This window comes from Pseudorasbora parva, chromosome 23, assembly GCF_024679245.1.
Source record: "Pseudorasbora parva isolate DD20220531a chromosome 23, ASM2467924v1, whole genome shotgun sequence".
Lineage (NCBI taxonomy): Eukaryota > Metazoa > Chordata > Actinopteri > Cypriniformes > Gobionidae > Pseudorasbora > Pseudorasbora parva.
This window is the reverse complement of record NC_090194.1, coordinates 18,096,214-18,111,687: the sequence shown is the minus strand read 5'-3', so window position 1 is coordinate 18,111,687 and position 15,474 is coordinate 18,096,214. Positions and strand designations below refer to the sequence as shown.

The 15,474-nt window shown below is 37.7% G+C and overlaps 1 protein-coding gene across 2 annotated transcripts in view; it reads right to left on the bottom strand.

The window, feature by feature from the left end:
* The window catches only part of il11ra (interleukin 11 receptor subunit alpha), a 60,074-nt gene that overhangs the window by 21,976 nt on the left and 22,624 nt on the right, over positions 1-15,474 (bottom strand). For both annotated transcript variants that reach the window (XM_067432468.1, XM_067432467.1), the window contains exon 2: positions 1,874-1,970. In XM_067432468.1, coding sequence (XP_067288569.1) covers positions 1,874-1,970 — 97 coding nt within the window. The remainder of the gene's footprint in view (positions 1-1,873; positions 1,971-15,474) is intronic.

The window sequence follows — 15,474 nt, the reverse complement described above, 5'->3', positions numbered from 1 at the left end:
TGGGTTTTCATGAGCTGTATGCCATAATCATCAGAATTAAAACAATAAAAGACCTGAAATATTTTAGTTGGTGTGCAATGAATCTAAAATATATGAAAGTTTAATTTTTTATCATTACATTATGGAAAATAATGAACTTTATCACAATATGCTTATTTTTTGAGAAGGACCTGTAGTTTTCCCCCTTAAAAAATACCAATCCATTTAATAAACTGACAGATTATTTATAGATTTATTACACAATGATTAAAACATTTGGAATCTTCAAGATGTGTTTATTGTTTTTGGGAAATAAAACAGTTTTCAACATTAATAATAATACTAATAATTAATAATCATATTATAATGATTTCTGAAGGATCATGTGACACTGAAGACTGGAATAATAATGCAGAAAATCCATCTTTGAGCACAGGAATAAATTACCAGGAAAAATAATTTAATATACAGTACTGTGCAAAAGTCTTTACATTATTATTTTCACATTAGTTATTTATATATTTTGCAATAGTGTGTCAGTAGGTAATATCAGTTTACATTTTCAAACAATTATTTTGCCAATTAATTGTAATAATCCATTCCACTGAGATTTGTGTATGCAGAAGGAGTCTGACGACAGCTGTTTGATCCACACGGAGATCTAATCTCACCATCATCGAGTCTGTCTGTTGATACATCCTTCTCTCGTCTCAGTGCGTGCACTTAATCTCTCTGACATGCGGTGAGATTCTGATAGCACTAAGCGTAGCCCACTAAGCCCAGTTCATTCATTAGGTACCAAACAGAGATCAAGTTTGAAGTGACCAAACACCTCCACGGCTTAAAAAAAATGGGGGGGGGGGGGGGGGGAGATACTAACATGCCTAAGACTTTTGCACAGTACTGTATATTACAGTTATTTTGAATACTATTTTACAATATTACTGTTTTTGCTATATTTTTGACTAAATAAATTCAGCCTGGGTGATTTTTGAGCATAAGACACTTCTTATGCTCATTAAAAAAATCTTAATTCCATATACATTCCATTTTACAGTTGTATCATGTAAAAACCTCCATACATATACTCAGATCTTATCTTGCTGCCATCATTTTTTTTTTTTTAATGTCAGTTGCTAACATTTTTTCAACCTTGCCACTAATTGTAGTTTAATAACTTTAAATTATTTGCAGCTTGACATGCTAGCTTAATAGTTGCTTCCTACGTTCACCATTAAAAAAGACCAGCAGAGATTCTATAGCAAGAATCGAGGTGTTTACGTTACTGTGCTTTCTGCCTAGTCAGATTTCAGTATTTATATCAGACATTTACTGCCAAGAGTTAAACAAAGAAGGGCAAACACACACACGCACAGAGTTGCACACACTGGGAGTGGCGTCGTTCCAGTGGCCAGGGTCTAACTGCGCTCAAGAAACGCTCGTGCTCAATGTCGGCTTTCAGGAAATATTGGCAAAAGCATATTATTTGAAATCCCACCACATTTCTCAAATTTCTCCTTCTCTGGCCAGCGAAATTGCAGCCATAACACACACACACGCCAGAGTGGCTTGCATTGATTGAGCAATTCATATGTAGGGCAATGGAGACTGGGAGTTTTAAACAGATGTTTATTGTTCTACAAAACAAGGCCATAACTATGTTTCTGGTATGGATTAAACATGAATTTTCACATGATGAATCTTTTTGCTATCTGGAGTAGCTGTTCAGTATAATTTCACCCTGCTTTGACTAAACAAAGACATGCTACAAAGACTTCTGAACAATCCCATATGCCGAAACTCAAATCCAAATACTAGCGGCAACACAATTATATGTATGCTAACGTGACTAGCTATCCTGATGCACTTTGGCTCAAATAAAAGCAATCCGTACCTTCATTGGTCCATATCTCTGATTTGACGTGGTCAGAGACGAGGATGATGATTCCAGTGACTATTAGATCGCCAAGGCATGACACTAAACCGGGCATCTGTGAGGGGGAGAGAGAGAGAGAGAGAGAGAGAGAGAGAGAGAGAGAGAGAGAGAGAGAGAGAGAGAGAGAGAGAGAGAGAGAGAGAGAGAGAGAGAGAGAAAAAACATTTTTAGGCTGTAAGTGAAGGGGAAGTTAATGTGTAAAACGTCCACCTGCTTAGCAACCGGCAAGGCTTTGAAACAACTTAACAACTAACCGCTCTTATTACGATATAGGCAAACAAGACACCATGGCAATACGTGCGTGACAATCTGATATTTCCATATAAATTGCACAGAGAATCAACATCACTGCAAAAAGCTGGTGCCATGAATGATGGTTGATTTGAGGAGTTTTGCAGAATTCGGGGAAGTTATTTTGCTAAAGTGTATTTGCATTAATGGACAGCCGAGGTTTCTGGGTTATGACGTCAAATGAAAAGAGACCGCTATCAGACATACGGCCCAGAGGAGACTTGTATCAACAGACTGTAAACATTTTAAACAGATACTGTAACTGACGGGACACATCTGTCAATTGTGCGGCTGGGATTTGCCTGGCAGGCATCGCTTTATGACAAACGGATGTGCGAAGTGCAGGAAATATCTTCACATTCCAATAGCTGAGGTCACCTCACAACAAGACTCAAGAGAGTTTATTAATTCGCATTAATAATTGTGTGGTTCCCCTACAATGTAATATAAACAAGTACACACACACACACACACACACACACGGAAATTTCCAGTTTACTGAAAGTTGCAGTACACACAGACAAGTGTTTTACTTCAATGTTAATTTTAACTAAAAGCATCACCTTCCCATATTTAGATAGGGCTTCATAGAGAAAGATTTTTTTTTTAATGAAAACACGTTGTCTCGATGACTCGCACGTAATGACGCATTAACCACCGTAATTTTGGCAAACTAACGTGCTAAAACCACAATGTGTGCTGATATCCAAAGAAGAAAAACAAACAATGACCTTTTAACCACTGAGATTTCCAGTGAGAACCTGGAAACCATTTCCGCTACATCCGCTAAATATGAGCGAGCCATAGAGGTGTGCGAAATGTATCATCTATGATAATATCCGGAATTGTCATTATAAAGAAAGTATGTCAGTTGCTTTGCAAGAACCAAATAAACCCTTTCACTTCACGACGTAGCCTGTCTTATATCAAGTGATAGCAATGCCACACAAGAGTGCTATTCCTTCATATCAGTACGATTGTGATTGTCATATTGATTTTATAAAAATGTTAAATATAATTTTGAATTTCATCCCTGTTAAAAATATACTGGTTTGGTAAGCTTTGAAGCATGGCAGCTGGTTTGAGCTGGTTTATGCTGGTCCTTAGTTGGTCATGAGCTGGTTTAAGCTGGTCCTGAGCTGGACAAGTTTCTTAAAGCTACACTGTGTGATATTTTCCCTCATCTAGCGGTGTAAAGGTATATGACAATCCAGTGAATATTAGTTTCTGTTCCTCTCAATTCCGATTTCGTTTTAACTCCTACGGTGGCCGATTTAGTCCAAGATTACCATGGCTTCCAGTTCAACCTCGTTCATGACTGCCATCGAGTGTTAAAATGCGAAAAGCGAAGCTTGGATTTACGGGTATGTCCCTCTTTGGCTAATGTACTTTCAAGATGGAGGGGCAACATGGCGACCAGCATTCGAACCCTCACCCGTATGTATTTTCAATGGAATATTATAAACTTACAAAAATACTTTATTACTTGAAAGAAGTAAATATACATTAATGGGGACATATATTTTTGAAAGAACTAAGTGTTTTTAGCTAAGAATAAACTAAAAAAGTTACCCAGTGTAGATTTAAGACATGCTTTGAAACATACATAACCAGCATTTGCTGTTTTTTTTTCAACAGGGATTTTAGACACAATATTGTCAATGAAGTCTGTTTCGGCTTTATTTTCAATCTTTAAATTTCCAAATGAAACCACAGCAGAACTGTTGTGCATTTCAGAGCAACACATAGCAGTTCTTTGTTACTGAATAAATGCACAATTTGTGCACAAATCTGTTTAATGGATAGTTCAATTACTGAATGAATCAGGCCTTTAAATAAATTACTAAATGAATCGACTCATTAAGCAGCCAACTATGTACAGTATAGTAATAAAATAAACTTAAGAACATATAAAAAATGGATTCACTGAAGTTTGTGGCCATAAATGTATTACATATTCAAAGACTTTTCATTTATATAATGCGTGTTTGCTGAATGTCATGATTTCGTAGTTCAAGAATGAACGCATGACCAATTATTTATCCGCTAGGCTTCATCCTTATTATATTATCATTCTCAACTTGAGCCTTATGGGATGTGTGTTTCTCAAAGCAGATGGGTCAGAGAAATGCTCAGGATTGGGTCAACATTCTTGGCAGTTGTAACCGAGTAGCCTATTGTAGAAGATTATTTGTAGTAGTAATAAAGAAACACATCCTCCATAGTAAATCAGTTTTCAGAGGGGAAAAGTAAGACTAAAACTCAGAGAGCAGTGAAAACACACATTTTCATTTCCATATGGTTTAGCCATCATATTATATCTTGGTAATTCAGAATATAGGAATTTTCCTCACTACACCAGAAGAGTTTGACTTCTCAAAACCGCAGGCTGGAGTTGTTCCCCAGTAGTTTTATTCTACTTTATTGCAGGACTGCGCCAATCTGCAGTGTTTTTCCACTATTAACAAACTATTAGCTTGAAACACAGACTGACAACAAAGTGGACCACCTGACCAATCAGAGCAGAGTACACCAATCACAACAGACTGGGCCATCTGACCAATCAGACCAGAGTAGACTAATTACAACAGACTAGGCCATCTGACCGATCAGAGCAGAGTACACTCTCAAAAAAAAGGGGTTTAGAAATACCAAATCCCTAATCTTGGATGCTTGTAAACCTGTTGCAGTAGACCTTCAAAACAAAATTAGCAACCTTTAAAATAGCATAATTGGGCACTTTAAAAAGTCTCATAATGCGAGTTGCAACATTAAGCTCACAGTATGTGCAATAAATCCTGTACACGTGTATCTTAGGATGCCAAACCGGAGGGCAGCCTCAAGCAAGCAGTGGTCATTCTCTTATTTGACGTAGTTTGTTATCTGGATGGCCTCAATGTTCTGAACTCTCAAAAGACTGTCAAATTCAGCATTGAGGTGCAGCTCCTGTCACGTTCCACAAAGGCCTTCCGCGTGTTATCATCAAGCATTTGCAAGAGTAAAGTGCTTTTCTGTTTGTCTGATATGGGACATCACACTTTAAACCACTGAAAGGCTGCCTGATTATAATAACAGTGGTTGGACAGTGTGGACTGGATGTTTCTGAGAGAAATGTTCAAAATGTTAATTACTTTTATGTTGTTGTTGGTAAATGATTTTATAAATCTATGCAGTTTTGCCTGTTTTAAACTAAATATACTGTCAACTGTAAGTAAAGGCGACTTTTTAGGACTTTAGCTTATTCACAGTAAGGGGTGGGTGTTGTTCAAAATCTTTCGATCCTGGGCCAATTTTGATACCTCAGTTTCGATACCGGTTATTAACGATACTTTAAAAAAAAAAACATATACAACCGCCTAGCCGCACAAGCTAGCTAACATAAGTGGTAGTCAACATTATGGGCATGCATTCGGTTAAATTGCAAAGTGCAATTACACTTATCTGTCAAGTATTTCCTCGTGCACAATTTTCCCTAGACTGGGTAAACCCAGCCTGATATGCCGCCGATCTGATTTCGCCTGGCAACTCAGTCTAAAAAGCTCTACAATAATTTCTACAGCTTCTATTAAACTTTTGCGGGAACCAATCATAGACTGGCTTATCCACTTGGCGTGCTATTGGCGGGTTTAACACGATGACAAATAGAGAAATGATGGGCCATTGCCCATTGATCACGCCTCTTGTAGTCTGATTGGTTGAAGGACTATCTAATTGCGTACAATTTTCTAATGGAGTTATTCTGATAATGTCAGTTGACCACACCTCTTGTGCAGTAGAAAATACAGAGCAGACTCCCCAGACCAATGTTCAATTTTAAAGGTGTCATGAACTGGCTTTTTTATTTTTTATCATAACTAATGATGCTCGTGTGGTTTTTACATTCAAAAACATCATAACTAATAAGTAATAGGCTATTTTCTACACTGGTTTTGAGGCTCTCTCCAAAACGCTGGGTTTTGATGGGCGTGACGCACTGGAGACTTGAAAGTAAACGCCCACGGCTAGGATTGGATAAGATTTGCATATTTAATGAGCTTAAGCTCCCCTGTCAGTTCACATGAGGAAGAGATTGAGGGAGAAGCGGCAACCAGAATGATTCTCTCGATCACAGGGCTCGTAAACGTCTTTATCAAACAAACACAATTATTTATTTCTCATCGACCCGCGATTGACTGGATTATTATTTTTATATTACACATAGCCCGCAAGATCAGACGATATGAGCGTGAACCGCGCGCACACACACACACGTTCGGCGCACGCGCCACCCTTCAGATGTCAACTCGAGAGAGACTGAGAGAGAATAGCAGAACAAGAACGGAATATAATGAGATTCATCTGCCTGCTGGGCTTTGCGAGCCTTGGCCCATACGTGTCTGAGTCCAGCGTGCTAAATGTATGCTCTGAGACTCTCTGTTAGACACGTACATATAAGCAAAACGATCTATAACAATGCAATACTATTACATATAAAAACACTTTTTACTCACATCAGTGTGTTGCACCATTCCTGTCGGATCCAAATCCAGCATCGACCGGAGATTTGTTAACAAACGATTCCGCAGTGAACTGAAGTGAACACCACTGTCTTCCCCACGTGAGCTGGAACTTCATTAAAAACAAATGAAGTATCAAATTCCTAATTTTAGGATCTGAAAGAAGCTTATGCAGCGACTGTGTTCTTCCACAATATCTTGCTTGCTATCTTCTTCCACATGTGTATTGCTGCTGGCTAGTGATCGACCGAACAGCTCCATGAGTCGGTGGGCGGAGCTACTGAATTATACGTTCTGTAGAGGTGTGTGTTTCGTCGCACAGTGAGGCAAGTATGAAGCGCAGGACTGTTTGCTTAGCCTTGTGTCTATAAAAGCTTTTCTTTGACAAACAAGGAAGTTTTCAGCTCTGAAACTTACAGGATATTCTTATATTACCAGGACATTTTATATATCAAAAGCTCAAGGGAATGTTGATTCCTCAATTCATCACCCCTTTAAATTGAGCTTAGTCTGGTGATAGCCAGATAAGATTTCCCCCCCTTCTTTTGAACTTTTTATTAATAAAAGTAAAAAAACAAAAAAACAAAACTGGAGCAACAAATCATCATATTAGAATGATTTTTGAAGGATTATGTGACAATGAAGACTGTAATAATGCTGCAAATTCAGCTTTGATCACAGGAATAAATTACATTTTAATAATCTTTCACAATATTACAGCTTTTTTTGTATTTTTAATAACATAAATGCAGTATTGGTGAGAGGAAGCGACTTCTTTTAAAAACATTAAACAAACCTTAGTGCACGCTTGCGTCATTCACGATGCAACTTTTTATTTTGAAGAAGAACAGAAGTAAAGCGCTTTCAATAATAGACTGCCTAATAGACTTATCATTTATACCGCCCAGCGATTTACACTTGACTGCACTGCACGTATCCAGTGGCGCCACCAGGGGGTGGCCAGGGGTGGCCACGGCCACCCCTGGCCAATCCCTGGCCACCCCACTGGGGGGGACGCAAGGTACTAGTCCCAATCAATATTTAGAATAAGCAAAATGACGCGTCCCGTATCAAACCAATACGGACGCGATGCTCAAGATTGCGTTTTAGCGGCGCTTTGCTGCCATAGCGACGGAGTCTCGAGAACATGCGCTGGAAACTTGCGCGTTTTTTTAAAAACATGTCGAGCTCGCGTCCACAGTTTGAACGCAAGAGGATTTCCAGATATAGGGCTGAATAGAAAAAAAAAGGTATCATGAGTGGGTCTGTCCAGTAACTTAAGATGAACCTAAGACAAACTGCACCCTTTGCAGAGAAGCATTTCAGTGTCTCAGACTGTCTGACTGAAAGCATGCGATGACAGACACATCTGTGAACTAAAGGTAGGCCTATTGTTTTTTTTAATGGATAATATAATATTTCATACATTATCAGAGCTTGGCAGACTTATTTTTCTAGATATTAGAACGATTAAATAATAGATTATAGCATATTAATGTTATCAATTTATCATTTAGCAGTTTGATATTTAAAAAATATTTAGATTAAAATGGGACAAATAATTACATAATAATATAGTCATAATAATAAATTAATAAAGAGGATTAAACATTTTTGAATTTCAGATTTGTCAGTAAAGTGGTTACTGGTTCAGAATGACTGCTTAAAGAGACAGTGCACCCAAAAATGAAAAATCTGTCATAATTTCCTCACCCTCAAGTTGTTCCAAACCTGTATGCATTTCTTTATGTAGAATACATATGAAGACACATTCCTACCATGGAAGTCAATGTTGCCCGCAAAGCAAACATTTGGTCACAAACGTTCTTCAAAATATATTATTTTATGTTTAACAGAACGTAGAAACTCGTACAGGTTTGGAACATCATGAGGGAGAGTAAATGATGACAGAAATTTCATTTTTGGGTGAACTATCCCTTTAAAGTACACCAATACAGGCTACTAAAGAGATCTTTAGAAATAAATAAAATAATCAAAAGTAAAATACTTTAAAATGTGTTCTGTTGCAAGTTTACATACTTGATTCCATGTTTATTGTTCAGCTGCTGTCATTGTTTCATTGTCACTCTTATCACTCTTTAACTCTTTAACTAAGTTCATAAATTATTTTCAAAAACGGATTCAAAACGGATTTGGAAAAAAAACATACACACAAAATAACTTATTTTCAATATAAAAAGTGATTGTGGACTGGATATTTTTTGACCTTTTATCACAGTCTTGGGCATGTCAAAGATTAGTAACAACACTGGCTCTGATGCATTGTTAGTTTGTGTGCAGCATCAGATTTACATTTTTTTAATCCCTCATTTATATGCAGTTATTATACTCTATACAAATGCCAGACACTAAGCTTCTTTTTTCTTCTTCAGCACAGGCCTATCTAAAGGGTTAATGGTGCCACCTGGTTATCAACTGTAAAAATTACACATTTTACCTCTTCCCAACTGGGAAAACCACCAACAATCAAGAATGCATGATTATATGGTGTCATGGCTTTCCAATAATTTTTTTGTGGCTATAATGGAAGTCAATGGGGCAAAAACAGCCACGAACAGTAAATGAGGGAGAAAAAAAATCTGATGCTGCACAAAAACTAACAATGCATCAAAGCTAAAGTTGTTACAAATCTTTGACATGCCCAAGACTTTTATATATGTATTTTATATTTAAAATAAGTCATTTTGTGTGTATGTTTTTTTTTTTTTTTCAAATCCGTTTTGAAAATCATTTATGAACTTGGAAAATAAAGAGTATTATTATTTTGTTACTGGATAATTTGAACTGAAGAGCCTCATAAATTAATAGACTTATTAATAAACTTTGCTCGCTCAGACAGCAACAGGTCAGCTCATGCCCGTCAGTCAACAATTTCAAAAGAAGTTAACGTTAGAAGACAATGACTACTGGTAAGTAAATAAGTCAAAAAATATTTTTTAGTAAAAGACGACGTGGAATTATGTGTCGTGACGTGCTACAGGCTGGTTTACTACACCAGTAGAATACAATTCTTAAATTATGGTTTCTAGTTTTGGTGTGCCACCCCAAGATTTTAAGTGGCCCCATCTGGCCACCCCTATGAAAAATTTCTGGAGGCGCCACTGCACGTATCAGTAGATTATTATGGAGGCAGCTGAATTGATGGAGGAATTTACAGCTTTACTCACAAACTACAACTCATGTTAATCTATAAGGTGATAACCAGGACCATTATAAACCTAAATATATATTTGATTTAATCAAAACGTGTATCCAAGTAGTATTAATTCGGTGTTTGCTGTCGTAATGATGACAATAGTGCAGAGCTGTTCTGTGCTCTGGTCCATGTCTTCCAAGCGGGCCATGGCCGGCCAAACGAACCGCACAAGGGCACAGAACGGAGCACTCACACTTGTCAAGCGAACCTGGCTTTTGGGCCCAAACGCACTCTGGCGCATCAGAGCACCTAGTGTGCTCCTTTGGTTGCCTCTCATCGCATCGCACTTGGCATTTACTTTTAGACGCGGTAGAACACATGAGAAAAAACAACTACACTTGTGTCTACTATGACAGCGAGTATACCTTCAGAAATCCTCCCCGTCACGTCCTTACATACAAGTATGCTACAGGCTCACATAGACAAAGCCGCTTGGCTTTTGGAACTGGAATTTGGCACCAAAAGATAAATAATTTTTCGATACATATAGTATCAGAGTTTTTTATTCGATACCATAAAAGTATCAAGCAGGTTGTCACGTTAGTTATGTCTACGGAAGTTAGCCTATTTTCAGGCTCTATGTAATATCATTGAAAACAGAAACAGAAAGGTCTTAGAACACGATGCAATTATACACATCACAACATCTAAATAAGAAAATGTTTGTGTTATTTTGTCACATAATGAGCAATAGGCTAGATTGAGCTGTTTACCTCCAGTATTTGTGCTAAGCTAGGCTAGCGGTGGGTGCGTCCTGTCCCGTCATAATAAAAGTCCCAGTGTTCACGGGCGGGTGTTTGTATAACAATCGCTCCAGCGGCCGTGCTTAGCTCCACAACACTATGTCCTGCTCTGCTCCATACTACAGTAATGTTAATAAATGCATCCATGAACATGATTTCTGCCCGTGTCTTATTTTCCACCGGCTGTGAGGTGAAGACCACATGTCCCAAGATGCTGCGCTCAAACTTGGCGTCATCAAACTACGCCTTTGTTTTGAATAGGCGCCCTGAAGTGGACGAAAAGTTGCATAGTGCACCTTTAATTTGGTCAATTTAAAAAAACATGTCCCTTCATTCTCCCACCGTCAAATTGTTGTAACAAGCCCACTCAGTGGCCAGACGTGTCTTAACCAGACATTTACTTGCACCTCATCAAGACCCCATGTAAGGCAGTGAATAATTTAACTTCGTTTTTGAATCATGAAGTAGCCTACGGATAATGCTATCGGAAGCTAAGTCAGGCTAGTTGTATGGTGCACTCAGTACTCTAAATATAAAGACATAATATATACATTTAAAGATCTTTACTTTACTTGCAAAAACAAAGTAAAATTATTCATTTGTCACACCAGCTTGACGGTGGGAGAATGAAGGGACATGTTTTTTAAGTGTGTGGATATATCTTTCACGCTCTTGGCAGGCAGGCTGGACATATAATTACTTTACATGTTTAATCTTAGTGATTTCCTAAATAATTAACAGTCTGGCAGCTGTTTTGGGACGTTGTTTTGTCCCGCTATTTTGTATTGAAGTCTATGGGAAGTCTTCTCCAAAAAAGGGGCGTTGACGAAATTGACAGTTAAGTTCCCGGATGCGCTGGTAGTCCATATAGTATGTATTCCTGGGATCAAAGTTGAATTTTCAGTATCAGTGTCACACAAACCTTCAGAAATCATCCTAATATGCTAATTTGCTGCACAAGAAACATTTCTGATTATTATTATCAATATTCAAAACAGGTGTGCATCTTAATATTTCTGAGGAAACCATGATACACTATGATTCAAAAGTTTGTGGTAAGTAAGATTTTTAAAAAAGAACATTAAAAATGTTACAAAAGATTTCTATATGAAATAAATGCTGTTAGTTTGAACTTTCCATTAATTAAATAATCCAAAAAAAATCTGCAATGATAACGATAAAAAACATTGTTAATAAGTTAATAAGCATTCATAATAATTGAGCATCAAAACAGCATTTTAGAATGATTCCTGAAGGACACACACTGAAGACTTCAGTAATGATTGTAAATTATGAATAGAAAATAGTTTTATTTAGTTTTATTAGTTTTTAATTTTTAGACTAATACATTTTTTGATCAAATAAGAGACATCCTTTTCAAAACATTAATTATTCCAAACATTTGACGTGTGTGTCTGTGCGTGCGTACGTTATGTAAAAATGTATTATTTGTATTAATGCATTATTTATGCATGTCATGTAAAATATATCTAGAAATTATACAAATATAATGGATTTACACACGTTGCATGTTAGACAGGATCACATCCTAATACAGCATAAATTCTTCTGCCATATGATTCGTTTGCCTTTCAAAACCTCTCAAAGTGGATGCACCTGCGGCTCTTTGCGACAGAGCCAAAAGCGGCAGAGTTATGACTCCAGCTTCATCAACCCCCTCCCAAAGGAATGCTTTGACTTTTCCTTAACCACAAAAATGCAACTCCACACAAGCCCTCTACCTTCCACATGTCAAACCCACAGCGAGAAAAACCAAGAGCTAAACGGTGGCCACAAGCCAGTGGTAAATTATATATCAGGGGCATATCCTTATATATTATTTAGTCTGTTGCCTGTTGTTGTTCAGGACGGCTGGTTCGAACGCAACAGAACGACGAAGCATCTGGTGAAGATAGACACAGAGCTGTTAATCTATGTTAAAATCAGCTCCTCAGTACTCATAACATCCTTTAGCATTTTCCCAACATTATGGGCAGGGTGACAATGCTATGTTACTTTTGCAGTTCTAATAGCTTTTAAATAATAATACTGGAAAAGTGTGGGTTATAATCAACAATACCCATTACCCTTTTATGTTAGCCTTTTACAATTAGATTTTCAACATGCATATTTTAAAACTAGTGCCAACAATAGCACACATTGGTAACCATTGGATTTGCATTAAGATCACTCACAATATAAATTGTGATAGAATAATATAGAATCAACATTCTATGAATATCCTGCAGCAAAACCTCTTTTGTGAAAGACAGTCATTTACAGTTTCACATTTTGTTTATATGCCTTTACAAGAACTTATTGCACAGTGGTACCAAATGTTCCTAAATTTACCATTTATGAAAATTTGATGGCCTTGTGGTTGGAGAATTTTCCAACCACAAGATTTCATATTTGAATATTAAATGCCAAAACAACACAAACACACACACACACACACACACACACACACACACACACACACACACACACACACACACACACACACACACGCGCACACACACACACACACACACACACATGCCAACCAGATGTTGAGTTTGCATATTCAAGCAAGCAAGCAAAAAAAAAAAAAAAAATAGAAAATTTACGACCACAATGCATGGGAAAAACTCAGAATAGCAAGCAAATATCAGGTTCTGGAACACACACACACGCATAACCCTCCCAAAATCTCCCATAAATCATGTAAATCGATACTCCACCGAAACGGCCAACTGCTTTTTTGTGGAACAACTTAAATCTGCTATAGATAGTGGTGAAATCGTTGGTGCCGTTTTTTTTGGATCTTAAAAAGGCGTTTGACTTAAATCATGAAATTCTGATTCGCAAATTGTCCAATTTTAATTTTAAGCCGTCAACTTTGCAGTGGTTCAAATCATATTTGGAACAGAGAGATCAATGTGTGGTGGTTAATAATGAAATGTCCACATTTTTAAAAATGAACACAGGAGTACCGCAAGGTTCCATTCTGGGGCCTTTGCTTTTTACATTGTATATTAATGATTTGCCAGACTCATGTCCCACAGCAGGATTTCAAATGTATGCAGATGATGCAGTGGTTTATGTGCGAGGGAGAAGTGTGCAGGCAGTTTCTAATGAGCTTACATTACATCTGCAAAATGTGGCGGTGTGGTTGCAAAAGGCAGGTCTGACAGTGAATGTTAAAAAGACTATGTCTATTTGCTTTGCCTCAAGATTCAAGTCCATACCAGATGAACTAAATTTGGCAAAAGATTCAGCAGGTACAGGAGGTTAAATACCTGGGCCTTGTATTTATTAACTATTCTCATCACTTCATAAAATTATTGTAGAATCACTGTAGTGAGATGTACTTTGTAATGACGTCTTTAGTGCCTTTTATGAGTTTTGAGTGAGGAAATGACATGGGTGTCAATGAAGGCCTGTCTGAGCCATCGAATTTCAACAAAGATATCTTCATTTGTGTTCCAAAGATGAATTGAGGTCTTACGGGTGTCGAACGACATTAGGGTAAGCAATTAATACATCCATTTTCATTTTTGGGGGTTAGTTTCATTTTTTAAACTAACCCTTTAACTAACTGGTTCAGGTGTGCTTGATTAGGGTTGGAGCAAAACTCTGCAGGACAATGGCCCTCGAGGACCAGGTTTGGGAACTCCTGATTTACACCATGTTCAAATAGCCCGCCTTATTGGCAGAAGCTATTTATACTAACTCCGCCCATCATTGTCTGATAAAGCAAGAGAAAATGACAAAAAAACCTGTCTGATAACAGGACCAGTGACGAGGAATGTAAGATGGGTGGTGTTGTTTTTAAACGCAACAAACCTGCGTTTGAAACCAGATTTTTCCAAACTAATTCTCTTCTATCTTCCCTTCGCATAACAGCTCAGAGAGGCATTTATTTTAAATAAAATTAAGAAAATACTAAAAAAATTTAATTAATGTGGATTACGGGCAGGGCTGTCACTCAAGGGGAGAAAAGTGAAATGTCGTTATTTGCACTTAATAGCTGCTGCCTTATTAAATATTATAAATACTGTTATTTTATTTTATGTAAGCTTGACTTCAATTAATAAAAACAATTTTTTAAAATTGTTTTACATAACATTAGCAACACTGGATTGAGGTAACAGTTTATTAAAGGTGCACTGTGTAAATTTTAGCGCCATCTAGCGATGAGGTAATCTAGCCACAGGTCACATGCCAGTGTACCTTTTGTGCCGGTCCCAAGCCCGGACAAATACAGAGGGTTGTGTCAGGAAGGGCATCCGACATACATTTTTTTGCCAGAATCATTATGCGAATCGCGAATATGGCTTCCATATCGGATTGGTTGGGTCCTGGGTTAACAACAACCGCCATCAGTGCCGTTGACCTACTGGTGGAAATTGGGCTACTGTTAGTCAAAGATGGAGAGGGAAGTGTGTTAGAGGAGGAAAGCGTGTCTATAGGAAGAGAGAAAAGAGGAAAGGCAGGAGTTTAGGACTGAAAGTAAGGACTTTAAAAGTTGGTACAATGACAGAGTACTGGCAGATATGATGCAGAGGAGGAAAGTTGACATTCTGTGTGTCCAAAAGACCAGGTGGAAAGGGAGCAAGGCTAGAAGCATTGGAGCAGGGTTTGAACTGTTTTATAATGGTGTGGACAGGAAGAAAAATGGAGTTGGAGTGATCCTAAAGGAGGAGTTTGTGAAGAATGCTCTGGAGGTAAAGAGAGTGTCAGACAGGTTGATGAATCTGAAGCTGGATATTGAAGGTGTGATGTTGAATGTTGTTAGTGCCTATGCTCCACAAGTAGGTTGTAAGCAAG